The following is a 14,401-nucleotide window of genomic DNA, read 5'->3' as shown; positions in this document are numbered from 1 at the left end:
AAGAGCACTTTTCAAGCCACTGCCTTCCATAAGGGAACCAATTGATCCCAAAAAACTCATAAGCTGGTGAAAGCCGCCCAATCGAACAAAGACGCTCATGTTCTTTGGCGATACAATGTCGTATGCTTTTACATAAAGCTGTTGGTCGAAGGTTACACATGGCATTCGGACTGGTGCCCTCCTCCCCCAACGCCCCCCCCGTCTTGCTCACTCTTTCTCCCTGAAACAGATATATCATTCTACTGTCATTTTCATTGATAGCTTCTGCATCTCTATCCTGCTCTTCTGTTGATAATTCATTACTTTCTAGCCTTTTGTTCATGTTTATGTCAATTTTTTCCCTAATTTCAATTTCTACCCCTTCGCACGTTTTTGGTCAGAACTTTTTTCCCTCAACGTAATAAAAATGACAAAACCTATCACTGAAAAGCTGATAAAATTACCTTTCCAACGGTATATCATACGTCTTTATAGGAATTAACATAATGAAGTTATAACGAACAACGACAGTTCTACTGGTGCCCCCCTCCCCCAACGTCCCCCCCCACCCCGTCTTGCTCACTCTTTCTCCCTGAAACAGATATATCATTCTACTGTCATTTTCATTTATAGCTTCTGCATCTATATCCTGCTCTTCTGTTGATAATTCATTAGTTTCGGGCCTTTTGTTCATATTATGTTTATGTCAATTTTTTCCCTAATTTCAATTTCTACCCCTTCGCACGTTTTTGGTCATAACTTTTTTTCCCCAAAGTGAAAAAAATGACAAAACCTATCATTGAAAAGCTGATAAAATTACCTTTCCAACGGTATATCATACGTCTATATAAGAATTTTTTCTAGGTTGACATATTTTTAGACCAAATTCTACAGTACTATACTGTACAAAGAGCGTAGTAAGACTTAACGATATGGAGAAATGAAATATGTCCTCATAGGCTCATGCCATATGCCTTGGTTTTAACATGCCTTTTGAATTTTAGAAATGAGGATTTAAATCAAAGTGGCTTAGAATGGAGCCACGCCATGTCTTTTATTTATTTATTTCGCTTCTGGTCAGAAGTGGGTAAACAGAATTTATTCGACACCAAAATCGCTAAAATGTGATGCTATACGTGCTACCATTGAAAATGAATATTTTTGACATCAACTTGAATTTTTTCTTGCTTCGCTCGATTTAGCTAGCTGATAATTATTTGTCAGTCTATAGCAGGGACGGCCAACATGTGGCACGCGAGGAGGTTTTGAGTGATCCGCGAGGTAATTCTCAATATTAGTTATAATATCAAAAATTGAATTACCCAAGAAATTTGTTTTGAACTTGCAAGGCCAACCAGAAACTTGATTAGCCTGACTGCGAAATATGAGATGTTGTTAACTAAAATATCAATTCCAACGCATTGGCGCAGGTAGTGTCCTGCCACATTGTTTGTAGATGTTCTTTTATGACCACGAAGTAGATATTTGTGTTAGAGGTTAGTGTGATTAATTGTCTTTCTATCACTTGCTTTTAGTATCTTGCAGGCTTGTTAACAAAGTAACAAGGCTCCGAGTCACAAGTCAATCCCACTTTTATAGTTTTGACCCGAGTCAAGTCGAGTCATTTTCAATTCACCACCGAGTCAAGTCAACGAGCAGAGTGTCGAGTCCGAGTAATGTTATTATGACTCGAGTCCGAGTCATTGTGTTGACTGCACATTTTCCAGTTAAAGTATTGATAAACCCACTTTTTATAACTCTGTTTGGTGATATCGAATACCGTAATTTTCCAAGTATAGTACGCCCCCATGTATAATGCGCACCCCTAAAATAGCATGTAAATTCTGGGGAAAAGCCTGTACCCATGTATAGTAAGCACCCTGCATTTTAGTACATGAATAGTTCCGATTTCGTATACGATGCCATTCTATTTTGCGATGTCACTCTTGAACAATCATTACACAACGATCGCTAATCATTATACAATTAACGGGATTGTCTTTAAACGATAGTAGATAGCAGCCAAAGCCTGCGAGGCGGGCGGCGCGATAGTTCAGGCTAGCGACACGACATCTTGAGCACGAGGAGACCTTTTACAGATGCGATTGCTAATCATAATCATTATACAATTAAAGGTATTGTCTCTAAACGATAGTAGATAGCAGCCAAAGCCTGCGAGGCCGGCGGCGAGTTAGTTTAGGCCAACGAACCGACATCCAACATCTTGCTCATGATGCCTATTATAGATGCGATTGCACCTAGGCTAACAGTTATGTCATGCGCACCAGCTCTGTTGGAGATGCGACTGATTACGCAAGCGATTATATCTTGCGCACACGGCCTCTTGTTTATGTATAAATTGCGTATGCGATTGTTCGGGCCTGTCGTTGACGCGATGAATTGGCGAGAATTGCCGCGCGCGAGTGTCTATTAGTGGCCTAATTTCGCTCGCGTACAAACGGCAAACCAACTCAGCAGGAGATCGCATGCTTTTGCACACGACTCTCGTTAATTGGACACACGCCTCCACTAATTACTACGCGCGATGGCTGAAAGTGATGCGCGACTGGAAACAAACATGAAGAATGAAGATAGGTGTGATTTCAAGTTTTTTTTATCGAGGGAGATTTTTTTCAAGCGTGTTGTTCCCATGTATAATACGCACCCCCCGATTTTAGGGCAGAAAATCGTGAAAATTTAGCGCATTATACATGGAAAATTACGGTAGTTCTTATATATAATATACTACTTTTCCTCCCTTTTTCAAGTACCAGTACCAAGACGAAATCCCAATAGTGTGGTTACTTAACTATTCTTGGAAATTACAATGAAATGTTGGTCTTGGCTCATCTGAGTCTCGAGTCATATGACTGGGTTCGAGTCATGCGCAATGACTCGAGTCCAAGACCACTCAATACACAGATAGACTCGAGTCGAGTCATTTCCGTATTTTGATAAAATGACTCTAGTCAAGTCGAGTCATCAGAAAATCGTGACTCGAGTCGAATCATTATAACCCAATGAAACCTTGGCACAAAATGAGAGACGTTCGCCAAAATCTTCGATATTGATATGTTCACGTCCTGAATAATCTAGTCCTTGCCAAATGAGCCCAGCGGTATACAGAGGCGACTAGCAATATATGCAAGTACCATTATTATTGACGGAATTCATTCATAACTTTAAAAAAAATTACTCGCTTCGCACGGCTATCACTGGGTTTTAATGACATAATTGCTATCTATTTTGGTGCGTTGTAATATAAGTCTTGTTTTCACCGTTACCTAATACGGTTCGCTCTTATTGGACGACTACTAACAGGTCATCAATTTTCAAGTGGCCCGCGCAATGGTTCGTAAATCTCCTGTGGCGCTTTGGCTGAAAAGGTTGGCCAAGCCTGGTCTATAGTCCGAATTTGATATTTTAAAGGTATCTCAACAGTAATAACCTTACATACCACCAGACTATGCGTTATGACTCTTGCAAGTATTCTTGTTGCACTTTTTAATATTTTTTTGATATGGCAATAAGGGGGCGCGGAACTCTTCACTACCATCAAGGGGGGCGTGTCCAAAAAGTTTGAGAACCACTGACATAGCAGGTTGGGTTTCTTGCAAACTTTTTACATGTGCAACTGAATCCGGATCTGAGCAAAACAATTGGTGGGCTGAACGCTGCAGATCCCTGGTATTATTAATAGTCTTCTAATGCATCAACGACAGTGTCGATTATCACCTGCTCAGACCTTGTGCGTCAGAATAGTGAATTTGATGAAATTGAGTGTCCTTGGTTCATGGAGGAATCACCATTTTTCCGTCTTTGGTCGTAGAAATTTTGTGTATAATCTTTCTGGCGTCTTTCTAAAATGATTTAAATGTAAATATTGACTTTCCATCTTCGCAGAATTATTTGAATATTTTCGGAACACATACGGGTATTTGTATCATAATAATATTACTCCTGTCAAATCATTTTCGCATGAATGTTGGTCGAAATTTCTCCAGTAATCTCCAATATGACCCATTTTTTCATATCTTTCAATATGTAAGGGATTGCGGCTTACATGCACAATTATGTAAATCTGGAATCGACTCCTATTGTTGGAATTTAAATGCATAGCGAATAAGGATTTTGAAATTATTCCAAATATAATGGTAATGAATGGCATGATATTAGTTGCAAACACTCGCAATCGAGATTTTATTCTCCGACAGTCGCTGATATCATCCCCTTTTAGATATCACTTTGTAATGTCGGTTACATCGAAGATCCTTCAATAGTAAAGCGAATTGATTACAGCTCAGTTACTTTGTATTTCAATGCTAATGACTTGCTGTCAAACTGACTTGCAGACTTAGTTTTGGTCAACACTTCATATCATATTTCTCTCGTTTCAGGTGAAGGAAGTGATTTGATTTGATGTCAAACCGACTTTCATATTTAGTTTTGGTCAACATTTGACATCATATTTCTATTGTTTCAGGTGAAAGAAGTGGATTTGAGAGCCAACAAATTCTCAGCAACAGCACTACGTTCATTACTTGGACATCGTCGGATTGAGTCGCTATCTGGGAATTTGGATTGGGAAGTGAGTTCGATTCTAAGATTTAGTTGCGTACTAACAAGTGTAGGCGTAATTTTATGTGGGTATGCGGCGACTCGTAACATTATCATCGCTCATGATCCGTGACGTCATCGTCGCTAGACAAGGAATTTTGCTACAAGCCATCTGCATTCATCCAGGAGACGTACATTTACCATTGATATGATGTTTTCATATTCGCACGTCTCATTAATACCGTGCTATGCAATCGAATTCAGTGAAATGGTGAGTTATGTAGAGTAGCGGCACCAATATGAGCGCTCAGCGCATGTCGAGACCTAAACTCACAAATCAGCTTGCTACTAAATACACTATTGACTGAAGTTCGATATTGGCGTGCTGGATACCTGTCAGTTCGTCGGCGATCAAGATTATTGGTTACTCGAATGAATTCAGAATATGGGCATCAATATTCGTTACAAATTATGTCGCAGTTGCGCGTCCCAACGCCACATGCCGCTGCGAAATGCACTGCACGAGTAACAAGCAGAGGTGGTCAATGCAGTCAAATAATCTACTCAAGAAGGAGTAGAAGTAGCGAAGCTAAAATTTACTCGAGTACAAGTAAAAGTAGTCCTTTTTTAAGCATCCTTAAACTACTTGAAGTAGAATTAGGAGTAGCGAAGCTAAAATCTACTCATATAAGTAACTAAGTAAGTAGTTGTGAGAAGCAGTCATAAATACGCTGTCACTGGCTGTCAAAAGCCGGAAACTGGGCCCTTCGAATGGCACAGAAAGATGGATTCGTGCTGCTCAGTACAAAGTTTCCACACATAAGAATTAGACCGCATCGTGTGATGCAAATGATGGTTTTGCTTCAGAGAAGCGGCTCTCAACTTTCGTTTACCCCAGAGCTCGATTTCAGAGAATGTCATGGAATTATGCCCTCTACAGTATTATAAGACCCGTAGTTGAGGCGAAAAGCGATATTGAGTTGTATTAGAAATGGTATTACCGATTTGTGCGATGGGTATTACGTGAAACAACAATAGGGTAGATCGTAAAATGCCATTCACGTTCAATTTTACTTCGTAATATTACACTTCTATGCGCATGTGTCTCGGACAAAAGAACTAAGATTGATTAAAAAACCAACTTTAATGATACTGTGCATGAAAAGAAATTCAACTCCAATATGTAAAACAGCTTTCATACGGTTTCAACGGTGGTTGACGCTCAACGGTCTATCGCTAAACAGTCAAGGACCACTTTTCCCTGTTTGAACACATGCTGTGCGGATAGAATGCAAGATTGCGATGAGATAGTTCCGAATATTTTTTCTGAACCATATTTACTGTGATGAAACGTGTCATACAGGCGAAAGTATGTTATGAAATGAACCCACCTAAATGATACTGACCAACAGTTCAATGAAAACATTCTTGTCGCTCCATATCTATTTCACTCGAAGCACGACGAACTTTCCGAACTTGTTTAACTTTTGTAATAGGTAAATTATTTTTGATACTCGGCGAAAACGTCGCTAAATTTTTTTTAGTCTCATTCTCTATCTCTATTGGAATAATATAATCATTTAATTCACAAACTGTAAATAGTGAAAAGTATGTAAGTCGCAAACTTTTATGAGGTAGAAGTGGAAGTAGTGAAATATTAGTTTCACCTGAGTAATATAACAACTTATAAAGTTATGTCTCTGTGAATATAACTCAGGCAGAATGATGTCCAATATAGGCTGTAGCTGTCTGAGTACTTAACTCTGAGAGAATGTCCTCCGTTGCTGTCGTGAACTCTTCGTTATATATTTTGCTAAATCAGTGAACCGTGTCGGTGACGTTTTTGCGATGCTGTTGTAATCACTGTCTGATATGACGTCACAATATTTTTTGGATGATGGAATACTAGAGTTTCTGAACAATTTTCAGGTTGTCATGCTGACTCTACGTGATGAACATCACGTTGAATTGAAGAACGGTGAAGATGTCATCGAGATAACTGACAGTGAAGCTCACGGGATCGGATGTCACTTTGACACCAAGGTAATAATGATGACATCTTTAGTAATAAACGGATCTTGTCCAATTCACCATAGTGTCCTATATATGGTGTGGACGCAGTGAGATTGAACAGCTCACTGCATTTTGGTTACGTCATACATACCATTTGACCAAAGGCAATCTCAGATCAATTTTGATCGTCTTGCCGAGTGGGAAATTTGATAAAACGGGTACTAATGGAAAGCTATTGCTTTACCGATTACGAAAATATGAATTTTATTTTGTCCATGGCACGCCCCCCAAAAAAAAATCTGCATCATTATCATCACCTCTTACCTGAGAGAGGGCTGCGATCAGGAATCAATTAATTAATTTCATTCAATTCAAACCACCTTTTATCAAACCTAATCGACTAGGGTTCAAATAATTGTACAACAAAATGAAACGATGGTTGGCAGTTATTCAAATCCAGACGTGGTTGTACTTCTAGTTTTTCCAAGTACTCAAGTATTTTATGTCTGCTTGCAGTACTCACTCAAGTAAATCCAATTTTGCGCCGCTCTACTTCTACTTGTACTTTGTCATATTTTGTGACTCACCAACTTATTTTTCGCTTCATACAGTTTGTCAAGTAGAAGTATCATGTGCTTTCAATAAGAAAGAGAGAGAGACCATGACGAAGAAATCTGGCGATTGTTTTTACGGAGAGTCGAGAATTTGGTGATACTTCGCGCAATATAGATATGGAGGGAGCTAATATATTTTCATGAAAGTCTCAGTCAATATAATTCATGTAGCGGTTGCGTTATTCATGTGCGCAATTTCAGACGACTCGTTTGGCAAGCTATGTTCTGATAACGAGATCTCATCGTCTTACCGGCATTGGCTATATGTAGTGGCAATATTCTCTTATGATTGGTCGTAACTCTGAGAATGAGTACTTCGTAGGATGTGATGTAACTGACAACATTTTCACAGAAATCTACTCTGTCTGTCGACCGGATTGATTGCGTAACTGACGTGGTATTTCTCGGGATACTTTTCGATGCAGAATTTATCAAATTGAACGAACAACAACATCTGTTGGCCAAGCAGGATGATTTGCGGCAGTTATCAGATTGCAAATTGGAAAAGGTCAGTTACTGATATTTTTCTTCTCATAAATATGCAGTTTCAAGTTTGCTTTAAAACTCAAACATTACATTGTGGTTAATCAGTTCTTTTATCCTATTTTAATCTACTTTTATCCATACTTTATCCACAAGTGGATAATCAAGTCATCATGGTCTAACTATATAACAGATATCAGGAACAGAATGATTTCTTGTGTGCATCTAAATCAAGCATAATTCGAGGTGTTTCGTGTGCATACCCGCTATTTCTTTTCAGATCCGCACGGAATGACTTTCTGTTGCAATTCAAGTACAGTTGATATGGTGTTTCGGAATCTCAAGTTTTACTATTTTTATTGGGAAAAACATATAAAATATTTAATTTGATATTTTCAGTAAATATACCATGCACAGTTCATTAAGACGGTTTTTTCAATTAAAGATTGTGTTGTCAATACCTCCTCATCTCGTCTCTCTTTTTTTTCAAATTTCATCGGCTTCGTTGTCAAATCGTCAGGTTACCTAAAAAAACGTTGCACACCTAATTTGACTCAATTCCAACCAGTAGAAGCCGAGGTGACTCAAATTGAAATTTCGGTCATTTTTGAAATAATAGTATTTACGGTGACCAATTTCGTCACACCGACATGACCAAAAACCGTGTTCCAGGTATTCCTGAAGTGGCAGGGATGTATTTTCCAATTGTGTTGATCTTGACAAGGGCCTATGGTGGGGTTTGAATGAAGGCATCGCCAGTAAACGAAAAAAAGATATGACACGGATTACCTGGAGATTGGTTCACTTCATTGAAATAGAGACTTTAAAACGATGGTGAGAAAATCTTCAAATAGAGTACTTTACACACTGAAATTAACGGCCACGAAAAGGTCATGAATTGACAATAAGCACGTAAAATACGGGTAAATACATTTCTCAAGTGATAGTCAATATCTATATTCTTTGTCAGTCCAATGTACATTTCTTCACTATTCAATTTGATATTATATGATATTTTATTATTTGCTCTGCAGCACTTCTATAGTAGCCTACTATATCACAGGTGAACGATAAGACTAATGGGCATCGTGACAGATCTTCTTCCTATCAAAAGTTGTCGTCCTCTTTTCATGTCATCCTCCATATTCGGTAACTACCATCTAATTGTATCCATATATCGTGGTAAAACACCAATGCTTTTTATCACTCCATGCCAAGGGGGCCTAGGTGATATTGAAAGACCAGAAAATGACTAATGTGCTTTATAAGCTCATTGGGTTACCATTTGGTTTCCTTGAATCTCGCAAAGTTTTGAGCACAAAAAGCTCCAGGATCAAAGCTTATGTGAAGTATCAGAAATGTTTTTTCAACTCACAAATACTATTCAATTGCATAGCCCATTCTGAATTGCAATCAGCAGCATTTTCAACGCCCTAGATAAGTCAATATCAAGTAGCAGAGAAACATTCGAACACGAGCTATTGAGTAATGCAACTGATGTCTTTGGGGATGAGATTTTGGGAATAGCGACTTTGCGATCAGTAAAAACTTTGAATCAAGGCAGAGAGACATCGGTATGTCTTGCATAACTGGGATCGATTTCGTGAAATCTAAATTGGTCCGACAAAAAATACTTCTCGACTATCACTTGAGAAACATATTTACACGTATTTTACCTGCTTGTCAGTTCATTTCCTTTTCGTGGTCGTAATTTCAGTGTGTAAAGTAATCTGTTTGAAAATTATCTCACCATCGTTTCAACATGTCGATTTCAATGAGGTGGAGCAGTTTTCAGGTAATCCGTGTCATTTCTTTTTTCGTTTACTGGCGGTGTCTTCATCCAAACCCAGGACTGTACCCAAGTCGCAAGTCGATCTCACTTTTACAGTTTTGACTTGAGTCAAGTCGAGTCATTTTCAATCCACCACTGAGTCACAGTATTATAACTCGAGTCGAGTCCAAGTCATTGTGTTGACTGCTCAGTTTCCTGATAAAATCTTGTTAAACCCACATTTTATAACTCTGTTTGATGATATCGGATGGTTCACATTTATCTTATACCAATTTTCCTCCCTTTTAGCAGTTTCTGGTCATATTTCCAAGTACCAGTACCAATAGACGAAATCCTAATAGTGTGGTTACTTTACTATTCTTCAAAATTACAATGAAATGTCGGTCTTGACCGTCTGTGTCTGGAGTCGTATGACTTGGCTCGAGTCATTACAACCCTGTCCAAACTCCACCATATGCCCTTGTTAAGATCAAAACCTGGAACACGATTTTTGGTCATGTCGGTGTGACGAAATTGGTCACCGTAAATGCTATTATTGCATAAACGACCGAAATTTCAATTTGAGCGACCTCGGGATATACTGTTTGGAATTGAGTCATATTTGGTGTGCAACGTTTTTTTAGGTAACCTGGCTATTTGACAATTAAGCCGATGAAATTTGAAAAAAAAATTTAACACCCCTCGTCTTCAATATTGCGAGTCGAGTCTTAAGTGTACGCAGAGCTGGTCAGAGTACTCAACCTTGCTAATCAAGTAGAAGTAGACGTAACTTGTTGAATATATACGCGATTACAAGTAGAACTGACCATTTAAAGACTTAATAAAACTACTTTAAGTGAAAGTGGAAAATGTAATATCCTATAAGTTTGCCTGGGCAAGATTGAGTACCTGAGTGATTCCATTCTGAATCACGTAATACGCTTCGAGTAACACTCGTTATGAAGTCATAACGGAATGTAGGCTACTATGTCAGAGTTCAAATGTGTACCTTTTAGCCGACCGCAAAGAATATAATGCCTGTTATCCGCCATATGAAAGATACTTTGGTATTTTTCGACCATACCGATTTCATTGCACTTGGTGACAATGTTGCGGGATGATTATGATTTCGGTAATGTGCTACGAACCGGCCAATCATTATTTGAAGGCTTGTTCTAATCTTCAACAGTGAAAATTAGAATCGAAACTATAATTCTCATTGATAAATTAACTTTCAGTGGTGAGGAGCGTATAATTTCAGTGTTCGAAAAATGTGTTTTACTACTCAACTCGAATCATTAAAATTGATACTCGATTCAGATTTCAGTTCTCGAATCATTGTGCCCAGTCCTACTTATAAGTACGGTGCTCGAAATAAATAGTTTTCAAAAGTATTTTTAGTCGACGGTTCGCAAATATTCGGCAGTTCATCGGTGCTGGCTACCTTTTAAATTGCGAGATGCGTCCCCGCGACTAACGCAAAATGATTAATGACGTCATGTGTGGGTTCAATCAATAATTCATGTGTGAAATTGTGATATTAACCTCGTACTTTTAAGAAGTAGAAGAACACTGTTACTCACCATCAGACTTGGACAACGAGATAATTCTAGTTGTCTAGTTTCATTAATTTAGAACGAAATGCCAGTAATCTAATTCTACTCTAATTTGTGTAATGCTCCTATGCTCTAATTCTAATTCTAATGTAATTTGTAAATTGTTCTTATGCTCTAATTCTAATTCTAATCTAGTTTATTGTTTTCCTGAAACTGTTAATTTGTCCGCGGCATTTTGCAGAGAGATCCGGTGCCAAGTCGCCATCGCATTGCGTACACCGTGCAGTCATTCAGGAGAACTGTATAGTGCAGATGTCGTCAACTCAAAACGGGTCGCTGGCCACTTTTCAAAATTCGTAGAGGCCGCGGGCCGCAAGAATGCAATATCGAGACAAAATAGACTACACAGTTGAGCAGCCACGTATTAAAACTTACTGTTAGTACAACGCTGTGCTTACTAACATGGGCATCGGAAGTAATATTTTATTTAAGTAGTACAAATACAACAAGAAATATCATGATCATGAACTTCATTTTATTTTGAACAATATGAGCTGCGCACGATACCTGACAAAGCTCTAGGACGCCCTAAGCCGTTTCCTAAGCATCTCGGTCTTGTCAGTGTCTGAGCCATTGCGCGTCCAGGCAATATACTTATACTCTATAACTCCGCTTCCGCTGGTTGGAATTGAGCCAAATTTGGTGAACATCGTTTCTATAGAAAACCGAACAATCTCATGAGATGGACAGAAAATTTTGAATTTTTTTAAAGATTTTTATTTAAATGAAAAAATAATCTTCTCCAGTAGCAATGCGGGTACTGGTTGGAATTGACCAAACTTGGTGTCAGGCTTCAATTAGGTAAACTATCAGTTTCATCAAATAGCCAATAGAATTTGAAAAAAAGGTCATTTTTGAACACCTCTACTGCGTAGCTCTAATTCTAATCTAATTTTAAAAAAAACGATGTATCTTTAATTATAATTTTATTTGAAAAAAAACTATGTAGCTTTTATTCTAATCCTAATATTTTTTTGGAAAAAAAACTGTACCTCTAAATATCATTTTGTTTGGGAAAAAACGATGACTCTAATTCTAATCTTATTTGAAAAAAAAACTGTGTAGCTCTAATTATGATTTTATTTGAAAAAAAACTTTGTAGCTCTAATTATAATTTTATTTAAAAAAACTGAATAGCTCTGATTCTAAACTTATTTGGAAAAAAAATGTGTAGCTCTAATTCTAATTTTATTTAAAAAAAACTGAATAGCTCTAATTATAATTTTATTTAAAAAAACTGAATAGCTCTGATTCTAATCTTATTTGGAAAAAAAATGTGTAGCTCTAATTATAATTTTATTTAAAAAAACTGAATAGCTCTGATTCTAATCTTATTTGGAAAAAAAATGTGTAGCTCTAATTCTAATTTTAGTTAAAAAAAACTGAATAGCTCTAATTATAATTATATTTAAAAAAACTGAATAGCTCTGATTCTAATCTTATTTGAAAGAAAAACTGTGTAGCTCTAATTCTAATCCTAATGTTATTTGTACTGTATAGCTCTAATTATAATTTTATTTAAAAAAAACTGAATAGCTCTGATTCTAATCTTATTTGGAAAAAAAATGTGTAGCTCTAATTCTAATTTTATTTAAAAAAAACTGAATAGCTCTAATTATAATTTTATTTAAAAAAACTGAATAGCTCTGATTCTAATCTTATTTGGAAAAAAAATGTGTAGCTCTAATTCTAATTTTAGTTAAAAAAAACTGAATAGCTCTAATTATAATTATATTTAAAAAAACTGAATAGCTCTGATTCTAATCTTATTTGAAAGAAAAACTGTGTAGCTCTAATTCTAATCCTAATGTTATTTGTACTGTGTAGCTCTAATTCTAATTTTATTAAAAAAAAACTGAATAGCTCTGATTCTAATCTTATTTGGAAAAAAAATGTGTAGCTCTAATTCTAATTTTATTTAAAAAAAACTGAATAGCTCTAATTATAATTTTATTAAAAAAAACTGAATAGCTCTGATTCTAATCTTATTTGAAAGAAAAACTGTGTAGCTCTAATTCTAATCCTAATGTTATTTGTACTGTGTAGCTCTAATTATAATTTTATTTAAAAAAAACTGAATAGCTCTGATTCTAATCTTATTTGAAAGAAAAACTGTGTAGCTCTAATTCTAATCCTAATGTTATTTGTACTGTGTAGCTCTAATTATAATTTTATTTAAAAAAAACTGAATAGCTCTGATTCTAAACTTATTTGGAAAAAAGTGTGTAGCTCTAATTATAATTTTATTTAAAAAAACTGTAATTCTAATTCTAATCTTATTTGAAAAAAAACTGTAGCTCTAATTATAATTTTATTTAAAAAAAACTGAATAGCTCTGATTCTAAACTTATTTGGAAAAAAGTGTGTAGCTCTAATTATAATTTTATTTAAAAAAACTGAATAGCTCTTTACTTTTACTTACTTGTATATCAATTATACTACTTGAGTAGAAATGTACTTGAATACTTCTGCTTGAGTATCGCCGACGACTACTTTGACCACCACTACTTATAAAATACAAAGAATATTCACGAGTAGATTTTATCGAGAGTTCATGCTCAGGAATGAGACTAAAACCAATGCAGTGTATGCATTGTGTACAATCAAATATTGCAACAAATTACTAATAAACTGTAAATATATGAATATCGATTTCAATACATGATCACGTCACGATGATGTCATCTTACCTCATGAAGTCAATATTGTGTTCAGATAAGCAAGATATTGCTCGATTGCACGGAGGAAGAAGACATCGATTGGTCGGTAATTGAAAATTACCGGAAAAAGTATCAAGTACGATTCCTCATTTGATTTAAGAATGCTTTCAAACGCCATTATATTTCCCTATCATTATAACTCGAGTATCGGAATTGATCATTCTTTAGGCGTCTATCTTAACTTCCAGGAATAACTATCTTTAATTAAATTATCGAATCTTATTCCAAAAATTGACGACTTGTGTCTTCCGTATTCAAGATGGAGGTCTTGGAAATTGCTGTGAATGGCCAGATTTCCGTCGAGGATTACAACAGATATTTGAACCGTGCCAGAGAAATTACCGCTTTTGGCAATATCCATGCAATGTTCTACTTGGGGGAGGAAGATGAATTCCGAAATATTGTTGAAGCTTGCAGGCAAAAGGAGGTATTAATTATGATCCAGTGTTATTTGCATAGATTCAACGTACATATTCCACCAACGCACATTTGTTGTTTATTCCTGTCGATCAGCTCGAATCCCCTTCACATGAAGTAACTTATTTTCCTTCTCCCAGATATCCACTGCAGTTGCGGAGTTCGTAATTCTTATCAATAAGTTTATCTAAAGCAGGGATAGCCAACCTGAGGCTGTAGAATGAATTTTGT

The 14,401-nt window shown here is 36.5% G+C and overlaps 1 protein-coding gene across 3 annotated transcripts in view; it reads left to right on the top strand.

Annotated features, from left to right (window-relative positions):
* LOC145436402 (uncharacterized) overlaps nt 1-14,401 on the top strand; it is a 493,503-nt gene that overhangs the window by 298,289 nt on the left and 180,813 nt on the right. For all 3 annotated transcript variants that reach the window (XM_080313759.1, XM_080313751.1, XM_080313767.1), the window contains exons 6-10: nt 4,463-4,567; nt 6,466-6,579; nt 7,516-7,671; nt 13,749-13,829; nt 14,013-14,180. In XM_080313759.1, the coding sequence (XP_080169885.1) occupies nt 4,463-4,567; nt 6,466-6,579; nt 7,516-7,671; nt 13,749-13,829; nt 14,013-14,180 (624 nt within the window). The remainder of the gene's footprint in view (nt 1-4,462; nt 4,568-6,465; nt 6,580-7,515; nt 7,672-13,748; nt 13,830-14,012; nt 14,181-14,401) is intronic.

Source organism: Botryllus schlosseri, chromosome 1, assembly GCF_051294905.1.
Source record: "Botryllus schlosseri isolate E-star chromosome 1, Bs_hap1, whole genome shotgun sequence".
In the NCBI taxonomy this organism is placed as follows: Eukaryota; Metazoa; Chordata; class Ascidiacea; order Stolidobranchia; family Styelidae; genus Botryllus; species Botryllus schlosseri.
This window is presented reverse-complemented; position numbering and strand designations above follow the sequence as displayed.